This window comes from Syngnathus floridae, chromosome 4 (assembly GCF_059516105.1).
Source record: "Syngnathus floridae isolate MCC-2025c chromosome 4, RoL_Sflo_1.0, whole genome shotgun sequence".
Lineage (NCBI taxonomy): Eukaryota > Metazoa > Chordata > Actinopteri > Syngnathiformes > Syngnathidae > Syngnathus > Syngnathus floridae.
Genome location: NC_142416.1, coordinates 10,516,933 through 10,530,242, shown reverse-complemented (window position 1 = coordinate 10,530,242; position 13,310 = coordinate 10,516,933). Strand labels below are relative to the sequence as shown.

Below are 13,310 nucleotides of genomic sequence, written 5' to 3'. Positions count from 1 at the left end.
TAACAGACTTGAAAAAAAGAAAATAAAAGGAAAAAAAATCTTCATGTCCCGTCACTGGTGACCTACAAAATTTATAGACCAGCCCACCTGCTTCTCATATGGTCCTTGGGGGCTACTGTTGCATTGCATAGCAGTAAAAATATATTTACATACATTTATAAAATACATACATTAAGACTCTATTAAAATTATCATTTAATTATACCACTAAATGTGTTTTTAAATATAAGTATAGAATATTAATATTGTTCAAAAAGTGGTTCCAAATACCCGTTGCGCGACTGGAGCGAATCAGACGTAGCCACTGTGAGAATTGCCTGGGGGTAACATATAGATTACTCACTCATCAATAAAAGTGTCATGATATTGCTAAATACATAAATCCAGTGTTTTCTTAAGTAAAAAAAGGTTCTAAGCAGGATATAAGACGCGTCAAACTTAATACAGCATTGCGCTTTTGCATTTTGTACAATGCCCCAAAATCAGACACCCACTCAATCATGATGGTTTCCCCCGTGCGAGTTCGGTGGTTGGACCGGGCTACTGACTGTTTTGACAACTGGGAAACTGAGACTCGGCTGTCTGAAAAGTTTCAGAACCGGTGAGTGAATGCAGATTTATTTCACTTCGTGCATTTTATCTCAGTCAGGCATTGTTAGAACAATAGAATTAATATATGTCGCCGTATCGAAACTTTTGACATTTTTATTAAGATTGATTATTTGACGAAGTAACACCGGGACATCTAACGACCAGCTTTCCATTAACAGCTGATAGAGTAGCAATGAATTAAAAAATATATATAAATATATTATTTTATCCTCATGTTATCCAGAGAAGAAAAATGCAGACGTTTTAAACAAAACCGAGCCGGGTGAAACGCTTGTGTCTTTTGTTGAACAATGGCAGGATGGTTTGTTGTTTTGGAGCTTCCACGTACACTGTGTTTGCGCCTTCCCACTTTCCTCGATGCATACTTTGTGTTTGCAAACGCAGTGGGGTCTTTTCCGTACCGATGAAGCCAGTTTTATAATTTTGGCCCCCCTGGTCTGGGTTGAATGGATGCAGACCCACTTGTAGTAAAATTGGATTTGTTGCAATCTACATGCAAGTTAAGCAGTAAGCACACAATTATAGACAGTTGTTCTGCTGGGTTTTGTTGTTGCACTTTGGACACATTCCTTTTAACTCTGGATTCTGTTTGGCCCTCTGGGAATCTTCCATCCCATTTAGTAAGTTGAGCATTTCTTTACAATGACAGATGTGACACCACTCCTTTTTCCTGTTGTGAATTAATCAGCCTGTACGACAATCTGAACACTTTGGTCATCTATGTCTGTACTTTAATCTGGACTATTTTGGGGGCAGTAGTGTGGCAATGACTCCCCCGCAGTATTCTATCCCTGGTGTATTGGCCATGAGAACAAAATGCACACTTAGTCACTACGCCTTTTTCCCACCAGTAAACAAGACAGCATTCATGCAGACATGATTCCTCTGGTTAAAACAGAAAGGATGAACAATTACAGCACTCGGTTTCAGTCGTTTTAGCTCCATAAAATGAAACACTGTTCACTCCAACCTCTCATGAGGCAAATGGGCGTTCATTACCAAGAGGTTGGAGTATTGCGTTACATCTAGGCAAGAGGCGACTTGTTCTCAAACGGCCCAGTTTAAAAAGAAAAGCCAGCCCCCTTCAAGATGGACATTTTCACTGGCAGCGGCAGGATTTCATCACCAAGCAGCAGAATTCATCCAGGTTATCAGTGATCCTAGTCTGTGTGCATAAGCATTGCAGCTCTCCTTACCTTTTGGTTAAATGTGCTTTTCTGTAGATGTATCAATCTAGTAGATCTTAGATTTTTCTAACTTCTAGACCATGGGTGTCAAACATGAGGCCCGGGGGCCAGATACGGCCCGCCACATCATTTAATGTGGCCCCCGAAGACAAATTGTGCATCGACTGCGAACTGTCTTAACTTAATTCAAAAAATAGAGCTATTGCTAGTAATCTTTTTAAAATATTGGAACAATTTTTACTAGTCTCTGATTTCAAAACTGGTTATTCATCAGTTTGTTGTGTAGTCTATACTGCGTAGAAGATAAAGCGTTTACAGTCATATTGGCCCTCTGCCGGAAACTATGACTACAATGTGGCCCGCGACAAAAATGAGTTTAACACGCCTGTTCTAGACGTTCGTAGTATTGTGCAAAAATCAGAACAGCTTAATCATAGACACATTTTTCGGAAATAGACAGCAAAAAGGGAAAAAAAACCGTGGTTGTTTATTTCCACAATTAATGGGTTAGTGCGCATTCCAGACACTAAAATATACTCAGTCTTATACATGGATACTTTTGCTGTTTAGTACCTCTTAACTCAGACAACAGTTGATGAATGGAATATTAGATGCGGTTGACTTGTCTTGGCTCTGGCCAGACATTTGGGATTCCGGATGCAAGGTTGCTTGATACGTGTTTGTAAAGACGCAAAGTGGTCTTATAGGTATATTTATTGATCAGTAAAACCCATAAAAGAAGTGTCATGAGCGAAAACACACCAACTTCCCCTATGACATATTTGTCACTAACTTTGGGTGATGAAGTCAAACGCTTCCGTTATATGACATATTGTATTTTACCCCCGAGGCTGGGATTCTGGATTACAAAAACATGGCCATCGCTTTGATATGAGGTAGCCTTTGACGAGCACCCATCGGGATCCCCACTGTGTGATGTGAAATTGTTTAAAAGAACAACTGCTGAAGGGAAACAAAATGAATTTTTCAGAAGAGGTGATAATACTGTGATTATGTTCTGCTATAGAAACGCAAAGTAACATCCTAAGTGAGCTTTTAACAAACGAAGGGCCACCGCTTCCCATTGCTCGGTAAAATGCATCATTTGCACTGTTGGGAAGTCACCAAAATATAAAAGCTTAAAATACTGAAAACTACTTCATGATTTTAGAGGAGCAGATAGGGTTATTGATGGATGAATATGAAGACAAGGCGCGCGATGCAGCTCTAAAGGAAAACTGTCTTGCTCCTTTTAGTACGTATATGTTGTCACAAAAAGCTTTAAGGACTTAGATATGTTTTCTGACTGTGAATGGTCTGCGTTTGTTTCCAATTTATTTGTGATGTGTTGACAAGTCACACAAACTGAAGATTTCTCTGCTAACCTTAGACTGTTAGCCCCTAGCCAACTGGTTAAATTCCACATTTCTGTCACTACTCACTTGCAGACAAAGGTTTGTGTTATTAATACATACAATAATGTTTTACTTTGTGGTGGATTTCATTTTATGCTATGTGTGACGACTAAAAATAACAAAATGAGATGTGTGAGCTTGCGTGCTTTCTTCCTCCTCACTGATTAATTTGTTATTTTAATAATGATTCAAATATTATTACTTTGATTAGATTTATACTTTTGAAATGGCAACCAATTCGGGGTTTACTGTGCCTCTCGCCCGAAGTCAGCGAGAATAGGCTCCAGTACACTTGTGACCCTAGTGAGGATAAACAGTTACAGATAGGGGTGCATTTAATGATTATTTGAATATTGATTAATCATTATTTTGTCTATTAATGAAATCGTGACATGTTTTCATTTCTATCCCTTTATTGAAAAATCAAGACTTTCATTTTTATTTGATATAGCGAAGGAACACTATAACAACACAAATGTTTTATTTTGATTCCATACAAATATCAATTAGTTTTAGGTTTTGGGAATCAATTAGTTTTGGGATATTTGGTTTAGAAAGTTGACATGGATTGAATTGCATTTAAATTTCAAGTAATCCCTTGACATTATGAAGTTGGTTGCACACAATTTTGACAATGCATTATTCTGCTTTTGTTCATGAATATTCACGTTCCAAGGGACACGGTGACGTTTGACTCAGTCCTCATCACATGCATTGCTACAAAGGAGCTCTTGACTGAGACACAATGACTTACTTCTCATGGCAAGTCCTGACAAGAGTGCTGTTTAATTTGGAAGACCCACACCCATGTAAAGAGCCCTAATAGGATTTTATCACAGAACTATGTGGCAGTAATATTACTTTTTTCCCCCCCTTACTAAGAAGCACACTTGGAGAAATTCTTAATGATCATAATAAGCTTAATAAAGGTCTAGATATCATTTCCACATAGAGTTGAATGAGTGCACCGGGCAAGTCAAGACCCGTGTGTCCAGATTCCAAAGTAGTGCGCTGGCTTTCCCTCCTTTCTTTACCTGTCGTGTTCTAGTCATGTACTCATGGTCCCGCCTCCTCTTTTGTGTCTCCTCCCCTTTCAGCAGGTAGCGGAGTCAGTGCCATGGTGGAAGTCGAGCGCATTTATGAGCTGGTGAGGGTGTGAACTTTGCAACAAGGAGTCCACGCGCGACCCGTCAGCGGGAGAGAAGAATGGCTCGGAACGTGAACTTTGACCTCGGTCATCCCCTCATTGAATCCGGACTAGAGTGAGTGGAAATGTTGTGTATTTTTATGTTTTGTTGACACTGCAGTTGTGTACTTTTCTCTTTGGCTTGTTTCAAGCTCAGTGGGCGGAGAGTAAGGAATTCAGGTGATTGGAGGCTTTTGCTGTAGGACATTGTTTGTCTGTGCAAGGGTAGATCATAATCCATTTTTTATTTGCTTGTTTGAACACTCTCAAGTTCTATGAAGAGCCTTAAGTTTTTTCACTAGTTGACCCAGTTGGAGACGTTATTGTCCCTTTGTCCATGAATTCAAAGCTCTGCTGTAATTATTGTCACACAACAATGTAAGTGGCCAGTTTCACCCAACCCCATTCTGTAAGTATTTGTAAGCTTCATAATGAAACAAAGGTTGATAAAGCATAAAATGCTGAAAGAAAAATAACTGATTGAAAATGTGCTCCTGATATATTTAGATATATTTAAATAATCCACAGTTTCAAGATTTAATGGTTTAACTACTAAATGCATTAGAGATTAATGGATTTAATAGGTAGAAATGGAAACTTTTTGTTGTTGACTCTGAATGCGGTTTCATATTGTGACTGTGATTGTTGCCTAACAGTACAGATGTGAACCACTTCTGTAGTTTTTGTTTTATGCAAACCGTGTTGTGGGCTTTGACGTACCGTACATCAAGCTGACACAGAGCTTCTGTTTAGAGTTTGTTCCACTTAGAGTATTTATGACCCGGATACCTTGCCGTCATGTTTTCTAGGCTCTAGCTTTTTCTCAGTGAGTTTGTACTGAAGTGGGACTTGTATCGCTTGTATCTTTGTACCACTTGTATTTTTGTGTTTATAGTTTTGTTTCCTGTCTTTGTGACTGTGCTCTTATTTGTTTATCACGCTCAGAAGCCCAGCAGATGAGGAAGGTGTTCATGACTCATTCCACCAGCTTATAGCAGAGCAGACTCACAATGGAGGCCTGGATGGTGCCTTCGAACTGCAGCAACTACCGAAAGAACTGGATGATGAAAGCCGAGGTACATAAGCAGCGCAACTGGATTCCATCCACAACTTTACAACATTCATTTGGCAAAGGACCCCTTCAGCTGACTAAAAACATGCCTTTCTAAAAAATTTTTAAAAAAAACTCTCTATACAATGGGCTTTTGGGGGTTAACACGATTCCCAAATTCTAGATTTCAAAGTCTGCGTAAAATCGAGATTTAAGTGTATGTATATGTAAATATATATATATCTGTACCGATTGCCCCATGGGGGTCGCGAGCGTGTTGGAGCCTATCCCAGCAGTCATCGGGCAGTAATGGGCGGGGGGTCACCCTGAACTGGTTGCCAGCCAATCACGAGGCACACAGAGACGAACAACCTTTCACACTCGCACTCACACCTATGGGCAATTTGGAGTGTTCAATCGGCCTACCATGCATGTTTTTGGGACGTGGCTGTCAGTTTAACATGTTCATTGGATTCATTGATACCATTGCAAATTAACGTGCTATAAAAATGAACGCAATCAATTTTGAGTGGCAAGTTCATGTGCCTACAACACTTTTTATGTCCTCCAAAAGGTGTGAGTGCAGGAAGTTTTGTTTACAGTATGACCATGCCGAATGTCTGTGTTCTACCATACAAAAATAGTGACTTTTACGTTGTATTTTTTTATTTTTATTCCCTTAGACAATGTGGCTCATCTGTCCAGTGCTGGACCAGAGCGCAGTGAGCGGCGGAATCAGGGAAGACTGGTGGAAATGCAGGATGATGAACAACTAGACCCTGCCACTAGTGAACGTTGGTCTTCAGCCACCTTGAAGATCCTGTCCTCCATGCCCAGTCGCACCATCGGTTGGTCTTACCATACCTGTGGAGAAACGGAGCTCATTAACAGTTTTTAGTTGTCTTGTCACGCATTGCATGCAGAGGATTCCTTTCAGATAACAGAGTTAAAATACTTGCTGGTCAGGCATGGAAACACTATGGAACTTTTATATCAAACAAATTATTTTAGGTGCATTACCTGACATGTTTCAGCGGTTTCTTCCGCCTTCATCAGGCCTTCATCAGATGAAGGCGGAAGAAACCGCCGAAACATGTCAGGTAATGCACCTAAAATAATTTGTTTGATATAAAAGAAACCAGTGAAGTGTCATCTATACCATTTACCTTTTTATGGAGCATGCATAAAACAAGATTCTAAATGGTGATGACTGTTTTCGGAACTGGGTCCATGTGCTTTTTTAGGTCGCAACAGGGGAGCCATCATCTCTCAATACTACAACAAGACCATGCAGCTTCGCAGACGCAAGCAGAGCAGACCCTCCATCCAAGACTTCTCCCGCTCGGCTAGACCGAGCATTCGAGGTTATGGCATCGAGACAGACAGTGTAGATGCAGAGGGTGAGAAGAGTGAAACACTGTTAACAGGCCTATCAGTTAAAACAAAGTATTGATGTATTAATGATCAGTTAAAATAAAGTATTGATGTATTAATGATCACAGTTGGAAATTCAACACTGTGATCATCATTGTAATAGTTCACAGTAGCAAGAAAGTCTAATGAAAGGTTTTTCTAACAGTTGCCCTGCTCATTTATTTAGGGTTAGGGTTGAATTTTCATTGATTTATTTCAAAATGGCTTTGTATTGGGTGTGAGTCAGTTGTGAGCATTCTGTACCTATTTTGTGGCTATTGCAGGCTGTTAAGTATATTTAACTTTTTTTTTTTCTCCAATTCACACCAATTTTTTGTGCTCTAGCAAATAAAAGGGATCGTCTGGTGAATAACCTGCAGAACCTGTCGGTGAGCGACAGAGTCAGGATGCTCCGGGCTATGCCTCTTAGTATTTCAGAAAAAACGGAACTCAGGTGCAGTAGTGTTTGATTGTATTATTTTGTATGGATGGCTTCTATTGTCTGCTGAATATTGTGTTTGCCTCTGTGCTCATGTGCAGAAAGTTAGCTTTGCAAAAGGAGAGACGCACTCTGTCAAGCAAGCAGATCCCCTGCTGCAGTCGACTCAAATATTACATCATTATTGTGAGTTACTTTCACCTCCTCTATCTACAGCGCCTCTCCCACCCTTTTTTTGTGATTTACTGCTCTTACTTATTTGTATTCACAAAGACTCTGTTACTGTTTTTAAATTACTGTTGTAAGTGTAATAATTTGGCAATGACTGCATTATCATCACATGACAGACAAGGTGAAGCGAAAAGTTATCAATCTATAAGAAGCCATCAGAAAAAAGTTTTTGTCATGCTTAGAACACAAGAGCACAATTATTTAAACATTTTCTGACAGTGGTTAACAGAGATGACATATCTGGATATTTTTCGAAGATGCGATGGGGTGAATGGTGTTAACGGAACGTTGTTTGTGCTCACTTCCTACTCTCAGGCTGCAAGACAGAGTTGGTACAGTTGGCTGTCTTTCGTGCACTCTCTCCAGCTGTGGCAAATAGCACTCAAGCGAGTGAGCGGCCGTTTCGGCAGCGGGGTCCTGTCGTACTTCCTGTTTCTCAAGACCCTGCTCTTTTTCAATCTCTTCCTCTTTCTGATGACGGGTGTGTTCGTAGTGCTTCCTCAGGCAGTGCACCCACCTGCTCTGTTTAACAACACACGAGCTTTCACTGGACTGGAACTGTTTACTGGAGCGGTAAGATGTGCTTAGAATATCATTTGACCGAAGGTGTGCCACTCCACATTAGTGTATTTCAAAAGATCATCAGGGGTGCTTTTGGAAATGATCCAATTTCACTAAATTGGTCTGGAAAAAATATTTACTCAAAATAATGTCTCTTTGTTCATTTAGCTATGCCAGCGACATATACCGTATTTTCCGGACTATAAGGCGCACCTAAAAAAAAAAAAAAAATTTCTCAAAAGCCTTATAAGTGCGCCTTGTAGTCCGGTGCGCCTTGTATATGGACCAAATTCCTAAATTTAAACTGACCCGAAGCATTGTGTCATGAAATCAATCATAAGTGGCCCGCTGAAGACTATAAATCATGAATCAAAAAAACTATGGATCATTACTTTGTGATTATAAAGTAATTTGTTGCATCTGAAGTTGAAATAAAAAAGATAAAGCGGAGAATGATTTGATTTGGATTAAAAATCTGACATGATGCATTAATGGTGCGCTTTATAGTCTGGTGCGCCTTATATAAGGACAAAGTTTTAAAATGGGCCATTCATTGAAGGTGCGCCTTATAGTCCGGTGCGCTTTATAGTCCGGAAAATACGGTAGGAACAGGCAAAACAATTAAATGCATTTCTGCTGGATGAATATAGAATGGGTTATACAATTAACCTGTGTAGTATTCATTCACCCACTGCAATTCATGCAACCTAAAAATAAATTAGTGTTAAATTAAACAGGCCCATATTTCATGCTGAGTAAATTGAGACCATCATTATTTCCATAAATGTTTTGTGCCGTTCTTGTCACCTTGGATCTGTAAATAAATAATATTAACCAAATGAATTGCATTTCATGTTTCAGGGATATTTCTCGGACTCAGTGATGTACTATGGGTACTACTGTAACTGCACGCTGCATACGAGCTGCACCAATCAAAGTGCTGCGCAGTATATGTCCGTGTCCAATGGCATCAGTATGGACTGCACGTTGAAGCATCTGCCTTACAAGATGCCTCTTGCCTATTTCTTTACTATAGGCATGGCCTATTTTGTCACATGTATCATCCTTGTGTACAGGTACGTGTTTATTCTAGAGAAATGAGCACTATGAGAACACTTAACTCTCCCTTTACCTATTTCATTTCATCTCCCACCAGCATGTCAAAGTCATTTGGTCGAAGCTTCCGAATTGACAAATCTCATAGCATCCTGGCAATTAAGGCCTTCTGCTCCTGGGACTTCAAGGTCATCAAAAAATCTTCCGTTAAACTCATGTCGGGGAATATCTGCACCCAGCTCAAGGTACAAGGAAAAATAATCGTTTGTTTGCATTTTGCCTTACTTTGACGATGTATCCACCGTGCAGTAGAGTTGAGCTGAGCTCACCCATTATCTAGCAAATCAATTCAACAAGAACATTTTTTCTTCTGAGTGGCTTTCTATACATAAAACTACAATAACATGTTAGAGATCTGTCAGTTTGGTATCCTGCACAAATGATAATAGAAATATTGTATCAAACAGAAATGAGCTTTCGGTACTTTCTGCAAATAATACCATAATTAGCATGAAAGAATGTGATGCTAAACCTTTTCTCGCGTCATCTCCCCAATTTGCAGGAGCTGCTAGCAGAGGTGAATTGCAAACACACCAAAAAGACTCTTTGCCAGAATCTGTGGAGACTGGCAGTCCACTGTCTGGCGTGGGCTATTTGTGTAGCGAGCACCACCGCTTGTGTGCTCGCCATCTATTTCTTCTCTGACCACATGCACCAGGTATGGCACTGTAGTAAATGTTGGTAGAGTGCCCTCTTGTTGGAATGTTGTTTGGTTGTTGTTTACTTAATATCATCCCGTCTTGTACTCCCTGTATCTCTCTAGAACCTCCAGCAAAGTTCTCGCAGAGTGACCATGAACCCCTTGCTGAAGGAAGCCAGCCTCCTCGCCCTCCCTGTGGTGGTTTCCTGTATCAACTTGCTGCTGCCTATTATGTTTAATCTGGCCGCATGGATGGAGGAATACGAGTCACCTACCATCCGCACATACGTTGCCATTAGCAGGTCGGACCACCAGAGCAATTGCATGTGTGCAAAAAAAACAGAGTATCAGACTGTTAAAAAGGCACCGGTATGTCTTTTTCTAGAAACTTGATGTTAAAAGTGAGCGTGCTTGGAGTCCTCTGCTACCATTGGCTGGGTCGGGTGGCTGCTGACCCAAATAGTCTCGGCCTGAAGGTAAGAGCTTATCATTCTAAGAAATCATTTCAGAGTCTGTCAATTGCGTTGGTTTTCTTCGATCTGTAACGATTTCTTTCATCCGCAGTGCTGGGAGAGTTTTGTTGGCCAAGAACTTTATCGCTTCCTCTTAATAGATTTCATCTTTACTCTTCTAGACACCTTGTTTGGAGAGTTTCTTTGGAGGTGGGTCATTCACAATTGTAGTGCTAAAAGAGATTGTGTTTTGATTATTGTGTGCTGATTGGGTATAATTAGGTAGTGAGTGAGTTCATTAGGGGCAACATGCAGCATTACTGACAACATCCAACACATGGTGGCGCTGTGGTGTGGAGAAAAAAATAGTTTAACGGGTGTATGTACGTTTTTGAGCCTGTATAGATCTACTGTGGGGATTAGAGAAAATACCAAATGTTGCCTTTTGATGCATGTCACTTTTTCACTTTTCTTCTGGTCTGCAGGTTGTTTTCAGAGAAGGTGCTGAAGAAGAAGAGGAAACCAGTGTTTGATATTGCCAAGAATGTCCTTGACCTCATCTATGGGCAAACGCTAGCCTGGTACAGTATGAGCTCTGCTTCTGATGTCAACAGTGTAAACCTCACTGTTAACTTACTGATTGATCACTAAATGGGAAATTGTGTTCTTCAGGCTTGGCGTTCTCTTCACGCCTCTGCTGCCTGCGGTGCAGATATTGAAACTCCTGCTGCTTTTTTACATTAAAAAGGTACATTGTCATTTGTAGAAACTATGCAAATAGATGCATATTCTTCAATTACACAATTTGACAATAGTATGGATGTGAGTATATGTATGTAAATATAAATATTGAGCTATTTTGTTGTCTTTATATTTGTCCAAACAACTGTACGTTTAGTTGTAGTAGGGATAGAATATGAACAATGTGAAGGCGGTTTGATCATTTCTGTTGTCTTACATGTAATATTTAGATGGAAACTAAATCTTTATACTACACGCAACAACCTCCTTCACCCTCTAGAGCAGTGTAATGATGAACTGCCAGGCCCCTAGTAGACCATATAGAGTCAGCCAGATGACCACCATCTTCATCACTCTCCTCTGCTTCCCCTCCTTCCTCGGAGCCTCTGTGTGCGTCACCTACACCATGTGGAGGTAAACTCACATTGTAAATAACTTACATAAGGTCTTTGTTTCTCACTGTGGCCAAAATAGAGATCACCTCTGACCAACTCGTACTTGTCTCATTCACGTCATATGCATTGTCTGTCCCTGCAGTATCACGCCCTCCTCGTCATGTGGGCCCTTTCGTGAACTCAAAACGATGTTTCAGGCTGGAAAGCGTTGGGTGCAGGACCTCGAAAAAGAAAATCCCAATTTATCCATGTTGGCCAGGGCTCACTCATTTCTGGTGGAGAACCCACTCTTCCTGTTTGTGGGAGCAGGCATCTTCCTGTTAGTACTCAACAGTGAAAATCTAATATAAATGGATACAAATGCTTGTGTGACAGTTCAAACACAACATGCTTGGTTGGTTCTGTTTTTTTCCTCATTGGACAATGACACAATTTCTGTTATTCCCGTCAGGATCGTCATCTATTTCCACAGCCAAGTGGTTGATGGTCAAAGGAAGATTATCAGCTTACTCCAAGAGCAGATCGAGAATGTATGCAAAGTTGCATATAATACCCACCTAAATTTTCTTTGGCTATTTTTCTTAACATCCCACTGTGTATTGCTCTCCCTGCTCAGGAAGGGGAAGACAAGAAGTTTATCATCACTCGCCTGCAGTCCATCCATGAGCAGAGACGAACCTCCGCCCGGAGACTCACAAGCCAGGTGAGTAAATCTGGGTTTGCGCTGTGGGTTTAAGTGCGTGGTTCCAATTTAGTATCTATATCAGTTTTCTTTTTAAAAATCCATCAAACTATCTAATTTGTGTCAATAGACCAATGCAGTGTAAACTCCATCCCAACATACGTTACTGAACGATTACATCTATGTCGTAAAAGAATTTAACCCTTGTCAACTCCTTTTTTTTTTTCCCAGGATTCCAACTGTTGAGACACCAACGACTGCACTTCAGCTGTCAAGCTTCCTTCAAACCTGAAGGCCTTTTAACTGGAAAAATCACTGACAAAGGGTAGTGCCATATGACCAAAATTCAAATGTCTAAAGCATTTGTTGAACTGAACATAGGTGTATTTGATCAGGAAAAATTCTCTGACAATAAGAAAAATGAAACAAAGGTTTCAGCTTTGAGAAAATAACTGAACTCAGATGTTAGGGAGTCAAAATAATAGACTGCATAAGTGATAAACTGATTCATTATGTTTTGAAAAGTTGTAGATGCACTTTCATATGAACTGTGAACTGTTTTAATGTTTTTTTTTTCAGATCTTATGTGAAAAGTATGCAATAGTCTTTTTTTTACATTGTGATATAACGTGTGTGCCGCAGGCAACTGGATGCTGGAAATTGTCTTACATTTGTGTATTTTTAGGTATAACACTGTAATTGTACTTATTAAAACTAAGTTATATTTTATACATGTTGTTGGACTTGGACTTCTAATCAATCGCATGGCACAAACAAGACAAACATTCACACTTGTGGACATTATAAGTCTATTACACACACATTTTTTTGACTTGTAGTGGATATAAAACAAATCCACTTTGTACACATCTCATGTTCCAATGTCTTTTTTTTTCTTATAAAAAACACAAGACCTTGATTTCAATCAGTCAGTGCTGTCTCAGACCTGCAACGCAGTACAGCCTTTGGACTCCAGCAGCTCGGCCAGAATGGATGACGGATTTTGCAGTCATTAATCTTCTCTGGTGAAGGTGCACAGTTACAGTATAATAATGTGAAGCCTGCAACTTTTTCATCAGGTCAACCTGCAAATAGTGAAAATGCACATTTGACACCCATTATAAATGCATTGGTGATAAATGCATGTTGAAACGGATGAAAGTAATACTTTTTTGGAAAATATTCTCAC

The 13,310-nt window shown here is 40.0% G+C and overlaps 1 protein-coding gene across 4 annotated transcripts; it reads left to right on the top strand.

Moving 5' to 3' along the window:
* Positions 1-505: 505 nt before the first annotated feature.
* Positions 506-12,850, top strand: tmc6b (transmembrane channel-like 6b). Of its 4 annotated transcripts, none has more exons than XM_088373860.1 (21): positions 506-601; positions 4,312-4,476; positions 5,346-5,476; positions 6,135-6,299; positions 6,696-6,851; positions 7,210-7,318; positions 7,405-7,489; positions 7,850-8,107; positions 8,957-9,171; positions 9,252-9,396; positions 9,714-9,869; positions 9,975-10,153; positions 10,237-10,327; positions 10,416-10,513; positions 10,789-10,884; positions 10,976-11,051; positions 11,325-11,458; positions 11,582-11,758; positions 11,891-11,969; positions 12,056-12,142; positions 12,353-12,850. In XM_088373860.1, the coding sequence occupies exons 2-21, from the start codon at positions 4,421-4,423 to the stop codon at positions 12,365-12,367; spliced, it is 2,508 nt and encodes an 835-aa protein (XP_088229986.1). In that variant the 5' UTR covers positions 506-601; positions 4,312-4,420; the 3' UTR covers positions 12,368-12,850. The 4 variants fall into 4 exon arrangements, with proteins under 4 accessions (XP_088229986.1, XP_088229988.1, XP_088229987.1 ...); XM_088373862.1 differs by having other exon boundaries at positions 534-601; positions 4,315-4,476; XM_088373861.1 differs by lacking the exon at positions 506-601 and adding an exon at positions 3,100-3,253.
* The last annotated feature ends 460 nt before the right edge of the window (positions 12,851-13,310 follow it).